Source organism: Cucurbita pepo, chromosome LG03, assembly GCF_002806865.2.
Source record: "Cucurbita pepo subsp. pepo cultivar mu-cu-16 chromosome LG03, ASM280686v2, whole genome shotgun sequence".
NCBI classification, from domain to species: Eukaryota; Viridiplantae; Streptophyta; class Magnoliopsida; order Cucurbitales; family Cucurbitaceae; genus Cucurbita; species Cucurbita pepo.
In genome coordinates, this window is record NC_036640.1 from 606,723 (window position 1) to 618,452 (window position 11,730).

Here is an 11,730-nt window from a genome sequence, read left to right on the forward strand (position 1 = left end):
CGTACATTTAAATAGTGTAAATCCATAGGTATGTGAAAGTAAAAAAGAAAAATGATGGATTGTTACCGTAAATTTAACCTGTGGTTAATGGATGCTTAAATTTTTTTACATTTATTATTATTTGAAGTCGAATAGTGGGCCTCATATTACTTATAAATGAGAGGCCCAATTACGGAAATTTTGTAGGCTACTGAGCCCAATAGGCCCATGAATCCTGGCCCAGGATAATTCAAACGAAGATTTGAATTTAGTTCAAATAAATAAGAGATTCGCGAAAGGAAAAGGAAAAGGAAAAGGAAAATTTAAAATCAATAAGACTCTGCCACCAACGTCTTGATTTTCAAATTCTCCTCCCTCGTCCCTCCCTTCGCTTGGAGACTCTGCCACTGCCGACGCGAACCATACTTCCAGTTCAATGGCTGCTGAAAATTTTGAACTTCTTGCACCTGCTACATCCTGTGCAATCTCCAAGGTCAGAGTCGTTGCTAGGGTTCGTCCATTTCTCTCCCAAGAAATTTCAGTCAAAAGTTCTAGGGTTCCAGTTTCATGCATTTCTGTGGTGGATCAAGGGCGTATCTCTCCCGAGGAGGTTACTGTTAATCTCAAAGATCCGGAAACCAGGTACTTTGTTTTTTATTCTTTCTCTGTAGAGTGTTTTTCTGCCGTGGTAGAAGAATATTTTGGTTTGGTTGATTATAGTTGTTGGATCTTCTGTAGTCGAAACGAGTGCTATCAATTGGACTCATTTTTTGGCCAAGAAGATCACACGGTGAGGCAGATATTCGATAAAGAAGTAAATCCTTTGATTCCTGGACTCTTCCATGGATGTAATGCTACTGTGTTTGCTTACGGGGCTACTGGCAGTGGAAAGTCCTACACCATGCAGGTTATCTTTAATTAGTGGGAGATTTGTCATATGTTGCATTTAGCTTGAAATTAACAGAAGAATCATTAGCTTCATTTCATATAAGCTTTAGCTTTCCTGAAATTGATATGAAATAATTCAACTACAGAAATGACTCGCACTCTGAATTGTGTCGATTTGGTTGAGGATGCAGGGTACTGAAGAAGAACCAGGTCTAATGCCACTAGCCATGTCTAGAGTTTTATCACTTTGTGAGGAAACTGGGTGTAGAGCAGAAATGTCGTACTATGAAGTCTACTTGGAAAGGTGTCATGATCTTCTGGAACCCAAAGCTAAAGAAATTGTAATTATGGATGATAAAGAAGGGCAAATTCATCTCAGAGGTTTATCTAAGGTTGCTGTAAATTCCATGTCCGAATTCCGGGAGACATTGGCTCTTGGAGTTCAAAGGCGGAAAGTTGCTGATACCGATCTTAACGATGTCTCAAGTAGAAGTCATGGGGTTCTTGTTATTACAGTTTCATCGCCCGTATGTGGTGATTCGGCGGCTTCTGTTACCGGAAAGCTCAACCTCATAGACTTGGCAGGTATGTTTCTCAAGCTTAATAGAAACCTAGCCTTAACCATCAAATAAGATCTTTGCACTGCTCAAGAAGTTGTTCGTGTTGCTAATTTAGTTAATACTTGTGCATAACCATCCATCACAGGCAATGAAGATAACAGGAGGACTGGCAATGAAGGGATTCGCCTTCAAGAGAGCGCGAAAATCAACCAGTCGTTGTTTGCGCTTTCAAATGTGATATATGCATTAAACAAGAACCTTGCCCGAGTACCTTACAGAGAAAGCAAATTGACCCGCATACTGCAAGATTCTCTCGGTGGATCAAGCCGTGCCTTAATGATTGCTTGCCTGGTAAATTGATGCAGGTTAAACATCTTTTGTAATCTAAGAATTGCACTTGCTCAAATTTCCTTCTGATTTGATAACAGAATCCAGGAGCATATCAGGAGTCTGTCCATACAGTCAGCTTGGCAGCTAGATCGCGTCAAATTTCGAATTTTGTTGTTCCGATCCATAAACAGGGGACTCCACAAGCTAAAGTTGACATGGAATCGAAGCTGCGAGCTTGGCTTGAATCCAAAGGAAAGACCAAAAGTGCACAAAGAATCGGAGGGATTGGTTCTCCATTTTCTAGCAAAACTCCTTGTTCTACTGCATCAAAAGTGAGAAAACCTCTCTTCAATAGTTCTGCCAAAGTTAAGCAAACGGCCGACCAGAGTGACTGTAAACGAGAAAAAGAAAGGTCTGGCAATCATTTGTTGCTTTATCAACTTTTAGTACCTTCTACTAATTCTTTTAACAATACTTCATTGATGATCTTCAGGACTGTAGCCGTGGCTTTCGGATACTTGGCTGAAAATAAAGATATAGCTAATTCTATCACAACCAAAGAAAAGGTGAAATTCAATAGTCCAAGAAAGGCTCTATCACCAATCCACAACACTAATGGAATCCAAAAGGGTGTGCTGGAACTCTCGTTTACAGACCAATTACCAGCAAGGACTCCAAAAACACCATTCCCAGCAAACGAGGAATTCAAATCTTTTGGGACCCCATTAGATAAGTTTGATGCCCAAGTATCAACCCTCAAGGTACTCAAAAACCCTTTTTAAATTTTCATTATCTTTATGTCTCGATGCTGTTTGGATTTCAATAATTCTGGTTTTTCTTGTCATCCTAACCAATCAGAGTTGCGTTGCACAAGAATATGTGGATTTCTTGAATACAGCAAGCAGGTAGGTCCATAATCATATACAATATTTAGCATTTTGTGCACAAGTCCTTGGTACAATATTTAGCATTTCGTGCACAAGAATATGTGGATTTCTTGTTCCAGTACCCAACTTTTCAATTTGATATAGTGAAAGTTTAATCAATTATTAATTGGCTTTCTTTGTTTTGCAGAGAGGAACTAGTAGAATTGAAGGTATTTTCTAGACTTCGACCATTTTTTTTTTCTTATTTAGGAAAAACATCAACCTCTTCCCTTTAAGTTTCCTCATTCTCTTTTCCCTTTCAATTCCCAGGGCATTGGAGTGAAAATGGCAGAGTACATTGTGGATCTCAGAGAAACTAGTCCATTGAAATCGGTAAGACAATAACCACGAGATATAAGTTTGATGTATTTCTCTCGTATGTTCAATGGTGCGTGGTGGTTTCATCCAAAATTTTCTTATAGTGGACATTCATGGTTACCAAGTCCATCTTCTCATGTCATATGCACTTGGGACCTAACCTTATCCCTTTTCTCTCCTAGTCCAATCTAAGTCTTCATTTTGGTGTCTAAGAGTTGGCCAAGCATGACCATGTCAATGACACGAGAGACCAAAACTATCTGTCACATTGTGGAGGCCTTTGTCATTCACAAATACAATCCAACCCCACACACACATAGTTTTGTCGTTTCTGATAGTGGACATTCATGGTTACCAAGTCCATCTTCTCGTGTCATATGCACTTGGGACCTAACCTTATCCCTTTTCTCTCCTAGTCCAATCTAAGTCTTCATTTTGGTGTCTAAGAGTTGGCCAAGCATGACCATGTCAATGACACGAGAGACCAAAACTATCTGTCACATTGTGGAGGCCTTTGTCATTCACAAATACAATCCAACCCCACACACACATAGTTTTGTCGTTTCTGATAGTGGACATTCATGGTTACCAAGTCCATCTTCTCGTGTCATATGCACTTGGGACCTAACCTTATCCCTTTTCTCTCCTAGTCCAATCTAAGTCTTCATTTTGGTGTCTAAGAGTTGGCCAAGCATGACCATGTCAATGACACGAGAGACCAAAACTATCCGTCACATTGTGGAGGCCTTTGCCATTCACAAATACAATCCAACCCCACACACACATAGTTTTGTCGTTTCTGATAGTCATTCGACATGTAGAAAACGTCGCATGTAAACTTACAAAAACACGTCGATAAAGCAACACTATCCAATTTCTTTCCTGAATATTTCCTGAATATAATGAACTTCTTCCCCTTGCTGTGTTTATATAGCTTGCTGACTTGAAGAAACTGGGACTCTCATCCAAGCAGGTAATGCTTCAACAAACGCAATAACTTACCAAATTTACCATTTTGTTTCACTCCTGGAAAAATCAGGCTCTCAAAATATGGCTTCTTTTTCTTCTGCAGATCCATAACTTATTCAGCAAAGCTGCAATGGGAATATTTGGTAGAATAGAAGATTTGGCTGCTGTCCCTTGCCCAGAAACTTCATTATCCAACCAATAATGAAGGTAGAAGAAGACATAGTAATGTATTGGGAAGTGTGCCATAGCAACATCCTCCAAGTTGCTGTATGTTAAAATATTGTAACAGTAGAGAAGAGAACTGTCCGACTAAAGATTTTGCCTGGTCGGCGTGATGGGCTTCCTTCATGTTCTCTGTAAGCCCTATCTGTATTATTCATTAACCAAATTATCTATTTGTATCACATTGAACTTGTGGCTATTGTAATCTAAATATGATGATCCAGAGTGATGCTGATTTGTCGCAATTTTTATGGTTTATATGAAACCAGAGAAGATATTTAATTTAAACAAAATAAAATATACCCTTTCCACGTAATAAAAGAGTGAATTCTTAAATATTTTACAATTTTGATTGACTTTTCTAAAGCTTGCAAAAAAAAAAAAAGTTTTTTTCTCCCAAAAATTAATAAAGGTATCCTTTAAATTAGTTCGAGTCATCAGAAAAAGTTTTTTAAACATTCAATGTATTTATTTTAAAATTATTAAGATTGTTTTGTTTTTCTAACGGAACTAAATTCAAAATTATACAGCATTTAATGAGGTGGGGTAATAATTTGCTTACTTTGAAAATTAAATTAATTATGTAACTGTTTTGAAGGAAAGAAATAGTTGGAACATATGGGAGTAGTGGATTAATGAATGAATTCCAGTAGAATAATTGAAATATGAGGATTAAAAAAGTATATGCACATTGAAAATTTACCTCGAAAGATAGTTGCGTACCATTAAAATCATTAATGTAAAATATGTATAAATACAAAAGAATAATTAAAATAGTATATATATATTATTATTTATTTCTATATTTGTATTACTTAATTTCTAACACCCTAAAAAATAAAATTTCAAAATATGTATTAACTTTAAATTTTAATTGAATTTATTGATTTCGTTTTACTTTGTTTTCTTCCTCACTTATCTCACCGACTCAACGTTGCAACCACAAGTTTTTCTAAAAAGAATAAACCACTTTAATCTTCAAAAGGCAACCGATCCTTAAGAAGAAAGGATGCGCTAACCGATCATTACAGGCAAGAGGACAAAAAAGATGGATCAATTTCCAAGCTATTTGCCATTACAAGTTTGGCCATTACAGGAAAGACAAAGCAGGAACACGTAAATGCGCATTTAATTTTGGACGTCGATTGAGAATGAGAATGTTTAACTATTGAATCGGCCCCACTGAAACCGCGAGGACTTATCGAATATTAAAATTATGGATATTGTTTGAAATCGAGGCATGAAGATATTTATCACGTCAAGCTCTTAGACAGGATTCAAACTCTGTTCTTCATTTTCAACCACAGATATGGATAAACCACTAAACAGGCATATGGATAAACACAGAATTCTTAAACAAACACGATCACTGAACCATAACAGCATATTCGTTTTTACAAACTCCATAACTGTTAATATTCATAATGAACGCGACAAATTAAGGACGCAACGACAGAAGGAAAACGCTTGGAGATTTGATAATTATTATTACGACGCATACTATTAGTAGTCGAACACAATCTCCACTCGAGAGGATTCGAGCGGCTGCTCATTTGCAGTTGCATGGATCGCAGGTACAGTTGTCACCGCACTTGCAGCCGTTCTCGGCTCCCATCTCTGACGCCTCGAAGGACCTGATATGGAAAACGCTGGTTTCGTTAATTAAAGACTAAGTTTCTCTTGAAGGATTAGGTTTAATTTCAGGAACTTACATCTTCTGAGGAGCGAGACCGACGACGAAGGTCTCGATGGTAGCAGTGGTCTCTGAGAAGCTCATGTCAGGGAACATCTTGCATCTGCAGAACAGAAAATAAAAAACGTCAGAATCATCGCAATAATCCTCTGAAAATGAAAATTGTAGTCCTGTTAGACGAATATCCGCCTTAATCGCGCGATCTTTCTCATCTCCAGAGTTCAATAAAAGAACGGGCACATGATCAGATCGCCATCGAGCGAGAAAAAAAGACATAAAGAAGACAAAGAAATCGAAAGCAACATACAAGAAAACGGAAGATCAGATACTCGAGAGATAATCATCCACAGAATCAAAACAACGAAAATAAATTACGCGATCGAATCCTAAGGAGAAAAATAGCGCTTACTCACCCTCCACAGCCATTTCCGCACTTGCAGGCAGAGCCGCATCCACAGTTTCCACCACAGCACGACATTTTCGACGATGAACAACGACGAACGAAGAGGTTGGAAGGTTGTTTATGAAATGAAAACAGAACCTATCGCGATTGAACGAGTTTAAAGGGGTGAAGGATGAGATACTTAAATACAGGCGGGGAAGGGGAGAGAGAATAGTATCACCGTCCACGTGTCAAAATCATAGCGGATTAAAACCATACCGGTCCCAAATCTGCATCCGTTATCTTCCACGCATCTCTCGCGCTAATCGCCTTATGGATTTAGTTGTACGGCTTTTGTGGGGTCCGCAACAGACAATCAGGTAAATCGACGGTCCACATTTGATCTAATAAAAGATAAATAAACGGTTGGTATTAAACAATGAAGAAACTACCAAATATATTTTAAATCAGTCGAGATGTATTTTTCCAAAACAAACAACGTATTAAATGATAATTAAGGTGCGATAATTTCAAACTCAGATCCAATTAATTTTCTTAATATGCAAATCATTATTTATATTTTGAAAACATTTCTTATTAACACTTAACATTTAATATTTTTCCAAGGAACCCTTAACTTAAAAAAAATTACATTTTAAACTTTTCAAATTCTACAAATATACATCCATTTGGTAGCATTCCTTCGTTTAATTGATGTCATAAATACATTTTTTAATTAATATATTATATATTCAACAAAATAACAAAATTTCCCACATAAATATCTCTCATATTTGTTTTTATTCAAAATATATTTAAGATTCTATTTCAAAATAAAATACAAGTATACTAATTTTTCCAAAAACAAATCTCAAAATCAGACATATACTACAAATGTGTCAGTTAATTTGTAGTACATTTGCGCATGTTAGCATAGTAAACGCAGTACACTATTCAGCAGCCTAGTAAGTGCACTACTTATTCTTAAAGTCCTTTTGCAATGATTTCTTTATATTGATCATATGAATTACTATTGTCTCAATATTATAATTATAAAAAATAGCTCATCTCAACCTCAAATTAACCCATTTTCGTCAATATTTTAACTAATAATAATAATAAATTGAATTATACTTTTTTATTCCTTTAAAATATTATTTTTGTGGGTCGATCACATGTTAAAAAGATTATTGCGTTTTTTTTAATATTGTATCTTTTTAACTTGTTTTTATTTATTAAAATGTGACAAATAAAATTGCCCACGAACGTCATTTTTTCAAGAGACAATAGACTTGCACTTGAAGTGGAGCTAGTTTGAAAACTTTAATAATAACTTTTTTAAAAAAATAGTATATATATATATAAATAACTACGCCTTTGTTTAGGCAAAGGACAGCACATGGGTCATTCATTGTGGGCGGGACCCACAAAATTCGACCTTTTTTTTTACCATTTTACCTTTTGCCAACGAGGACATTTTCCACCAACCCAACATAGAAATGGGCCCACGTTGTCAATCCTACCATAAACTAATGGGCCCACGCGGAAATCTGTCCAAAATAAGCCGCGTGGCCCAAAATTTGCTGTGATGCCTACCTTAATTTATTTTAAACTTTAATCCTTAAAGCTCCTTTTGGGGGATCGAAAATTCCTTTTTAATCATTTAATCAGCTAAAATTTTAAAATAATGGACCAACAATATTTGTTTGGTTCTTTTTTTAAAATATTATAATATTTTAGTAATATTTTATCATTTTTCATAAAAATTATGGTTTGTTTATACCGTTTAGGGAAATTTGACAATCACTTCCCCGTTCTGCTTAACTGTTTTGATGGATTATATTTGTTGAGCACTGTAATGGGCCATATCATTGGTATCATGGGCTTACCTTCGTCCGTATAAGGTTGGCCCAATAATATTGCAGGCCCACTACCGTGGACGGTGGCTTCCGTATCGTCTTCCCTTTCGAACGACGACGTTTTATTTGTGTCTTTCAGAATTCAAATATTCATTTCCCGCTATTTTTTTTTATTATTATTTTTTTTTTTCCGGGCAGTGGTCGCTTCAGATACCTCAGATGGAACCGGAGATGGCGAATGAGCCTTCTCCGATGGCTTCAGCGTTTTGATTTCTGTAGTTTTTGTTCAATCTTTGATAAGCGAGTTTTTCATTGAAGTGACAGTTCTGAAGTTCAGAATTTCACTACAATGGCGCCCCCAATCGCGTACTCTGCAATCGACGACAAAGATTTCGATGATGCGGCTTTGTGGGCTGTAATCGACTCTGCTGCTGCTGCTGCTGCGACTTCTTCCTCCTCCTCGTCTACATCTCGTAAGTCTGTAGCACTTAATTGCGTCAATAAATCAAACCCTTCCCCGCCGCCAAAATTCCCAAAAAGCCCTAGAACTCCATTCCAGGCGCAGAAAAATTCTAGGGTTTTTGTAGAGGGTGAAGTGGTGCATGAGCCTTGGGTGTTTCAACCTCCTCGGAAAATTGCAAGGACGTGTGCATCTGAAATGAGTGAGAGAAGTCCTCTTGCGGTTGTCTGTAACAATGCGCTACGGAATCCGCCTGCGCCGGTATATTTGTCTCCCGAAGCATATTTGTCGCCGCAGATTGCTTCTAGATCTGAAGGCTCACCAGCTTTTAGTGGAAGTGGGCTGACCGAGGAAAGGGAAGTTGCAAGGCATAGCCTCTCTGGGCAGTTCCCTTCAGTGTCTCTCTTTAAGGAGTATCAAAATGCGGCAATGGCGGTATTTTCTATATCCATTAATTCCACCTTTAGTTTTCATTTTTTCATATGATACTTTCCCTGCGCAAACCAAGCCTCTGTTTGAACAAATTTCAATTGAACAGGCAACCATGGGATAGCCCGAGCACTAAAAGTTAGAAACTTAAGACTAACAGTCAGAAACTTAAAGAATCCATTGGTATGTCATTCGGGAATATGTGTTTTATTTTAGAGTATACATTGTGGGAATCCAAGAATTTATCACTGAAGGGGTAGGAATCACATCAAGTCAAGGTCATAATCTCAATTAATTTCTATTGTAGGGGTTTCAAGGTTTAGTTAAAAGACAATAGAAAACGTTTTTCTTTCTCACTTGTCTCAAAGATGATGTTAAGCTTTTAAAAGTATTGCATGTTACCATGTTTCAGTTCAGATCAGGCTGTTGTGAAATATTTCGGGGCCATGAGAAGTCATTATTGGCTCGTTTTGGTGGAGGCCATGGAAAGATTTACTGTGAAGATTGAAAAAGAACCTAACTAATCTAAAGTATGGTTTAAATCTTAGTAAAATCCAATTTAAATGTACTAAGCAAGCCAGCATGAAAACTATTTCGAATATTTCCCTTCTAATTCTCTAAAAAGCTACATATTTTGCGTCTATGAATGGTCTTACTTGCTTTTGAAACCTTAATAATCTCCAATTGTGTCATGGGATTGAATTAAGTTTCTCTGGTTATGTCATACTGCCTTCCTAAATTTGCATTGGCTATCATCCCATGTCTTCTGTATGTATCTTGTCTCTAAATATTGTTTAAATTCTATATTCTTTGAAATTCTCAACGTACAGATTCTAGAGAAATCGGATTTCACCATGATTGCTGGGAACCCTTTCATAAAAAAATCAGGTGGAGTACTGTACTCTATGTCCTTTCATTCCAACATGGAGAAATAGATGTAACTGGGGCAGTTTACTTTATACAGGATGGAGGAAAATATCATTTTATTTCAATCTCTCTTTTGAAATCAAGGACAAGACAATTGAATTTGACGATAACCGCAATGTCCAGCGTGCTGAGTTTGTTGTTCGAGCATATATGCAGTATGTTTATGGATGGGACTTAATAACTTATCCATTATACTATTCCTATTTGTTTATTGATTCTGCTGTATTAAGCTCCTTCCACGTTATATAATCTTGAACTGAACTACACTCTTACATTAATTTTCTCAATATTAGAGGTGGTAGATTTTGTGATGGATGGGGCTCGTGTGAACGACGTGAGAAGAGATTTATAAAGCCAAATCATGATATTCCTAGCACAGCAGAAACAAGGGCAAAGAATAAGGCATGCCAAGTAAGTCATGTTGAATTGGTAACATTTTCTATTATGTAGGCTCAAATATCAATTTTTTCCTAAAGCCTAACATGTGAATTATCAATATTTGATATCTATGTAGAACGAAAGAGATTGCAGGAGTTTTGAACACATCCTCCTCTATCATGTTAATTTACCATAAAACTTTTGAAAAAAAACTTAAGATCTTAGATTTGAGCATATATATTCGACATTTTTGTACATATTGTCGAAAACTTTTACTTTTGTATGTCGTATGGATTGGATTGGATTGGATAAAAATGCTACATGTTTGATGCTCCTTTTAAATCCATTACCCTGTAGACTAGATGTGATTCATACTTAAACATTTCCAGGACCTGCTTGGCATTGGAGAGTATCGACCTGGTGCATCCCAGGGGCAAAAGTAAATACTTGCATGATTGATTCAGCCCACAAAAGTTCAAAGAATGCAAGTTGTAACCAAGCTGAGATCTCTCAAGGAACAACTGTAATGGAGAAACACCATCTACCAAAGAGAAGTTCATCATGGGTTCTTGTAATGTTGTAGGCACTTTCTTATCTTTGGTAAAACATTCATATCTTTTTATAGAAAGTGATTTAGTTGGTTGCACCTTTTCTTATGCACTGGCATTACAATATGTAATAATGTATGTTGTTGGTCCCACTTCCCCAGTTTGGAGGATCGTTTGGTTGTTGCGAAGTGATGTTACTTTCTTGGATGCCTGCTATACAGCACTTTATCATTATTCCTCAGTCGGTGCAGGCCATTGGTTTAGTGATAAACTCTTCTGTTCGAGCTCGAGCTGGATTTGTGGCCCATTGTCTGAAAAGGAAATTGGTTCTGCGGATGAAGCAATTAACTTACCATAACGTGGGACCTTCATAAATGTTTCATCATGTTGGGAGCTGAATTTTTCACAATTTTGGATGGAAATTGAGATTTAGAATAGGTGTAGCAATGACTAAAAATAGTGTGATGCCGATTAAGCTTTGATTTTCATTTTGGGTTACTGCAACTCTCAACTTTCTCCATTATTCTAATGGTTTTTGTACTCATTTTTGAAACATTTATATGAGTTAGAGAGTAATATTGTGATTTTTGACATAATAGAGTTAGTCTTTAAATAAAGGTAAAATTCATAAATATTTAATCTAATAATAATAATAATAATAATAATAATATACTAATAAAAATAAGTTTTATGCAATAAAATGTACTAATAAAAACACTTTCGTAGAGACTAATTTGAAAAAAAATCAATAATAAACTAGTAACAATTTTATGATTCACATATTAAATTACCATGAAAAAAAATTGGAATTAATAAATTAACGTAAATAGTAATACCGATAAAAGGGTGTTTTGGACATATT

At 36.3% G+C, this 11,730-nt stretch overlaps 3 protein-coding genes across 4 annotated transcripts; 2 read left to right on the forward strand and 1 right to left on the reverse strand.

Moving 5' to 3' along the window:
* The first annotated feature begins 282 nt into the window (after positions 1-282).
* Positions 283-4,450, forward strand: LOC111791164 (kinesin-like protein KIN-10B). Its single transcript, XM_023672404.1, has 11 exons — positions 283-621; positions 718-886; positions 1,059-1,452; positions 1,573-1,778; positions 1,856-2,169; positions 2,251-2,518; positions 2,616-2,662; positions 2,832-2,853; positions 2,954-3,016; positions 3,936-3,974; positions 4,074-4,450. Exons 1-11 carry the CDS (start codon positions 416-418, stop codon positions 4,170-4,172), a joined length of 1,827 nt encoding a protein of 608 aa, XP_023528172.1. The 5' UTR covers positions 283-415; the 3' UTR covers positions 4,173-4,450.
* A 1,008-nt stretch (positions 4,451-5,458) lies between these two features.
* LOC111791852 (metallothionein-like protein type 2 B) lies at positions 5,459-6,455 on the reverse strand. Its single transcript, XM_023673350.1, has 3 exons — positions 6,299-6,455; positions 5,905-5,988; positions 5,459-5,826 (listed from the first exon to the last, which is right to left on the reverse strand). Exons 1-3 carry the CDS (start codon positions 6,361-6,363, stop codon positions 5,742-5,744), a joined length of 234 nt encoding a protein of 77 aa, XP_023529118.1. The 5' UTR covers positions 6,364-6,455; the 3' UTR covers positions 5,459-5,741.
* A 1,856-nt stretch (positions 6,456-8,311) lies between these two features.
* On the forward strand, positions 8,312-11,421 carry LOC111790777. Of its 2 annotated transcripts, XR_002814558.1 has the most exons (6): positions 8,312-9,021; positions 9,846-9,903; positions 9,980-10,097; positions 10,236-10,353; positions 10,710-10,920; positions 11,030-11,421. XR_002814558.1 is itself a non-coding variant. In XM_023671834.1 (5 exons), the coding sequence occupies exons 1-5, from the start codon at positions 8,476-8,478 to the stop codon at positions 10,761-10,763; spliced, it is 894 nt and encodes a 297-aa protein (XP_023527602.1). In that variant the 5' UTR covers positions 8,312-8,475; the 3' UTR covers positions 10,764-11,028. The 2 variants fall into 2 exon arrangements, 1 of the variants encoding a protein (XP_023527602.1); XM_023671834.1 differs by lacking the exon at positions 11,030-11,421 and having other exon boundaries at positions 10,710-11,028.
* The last annotated feature ends 309 nt before the right edge of the window (positions 11,422-11,730 follow it).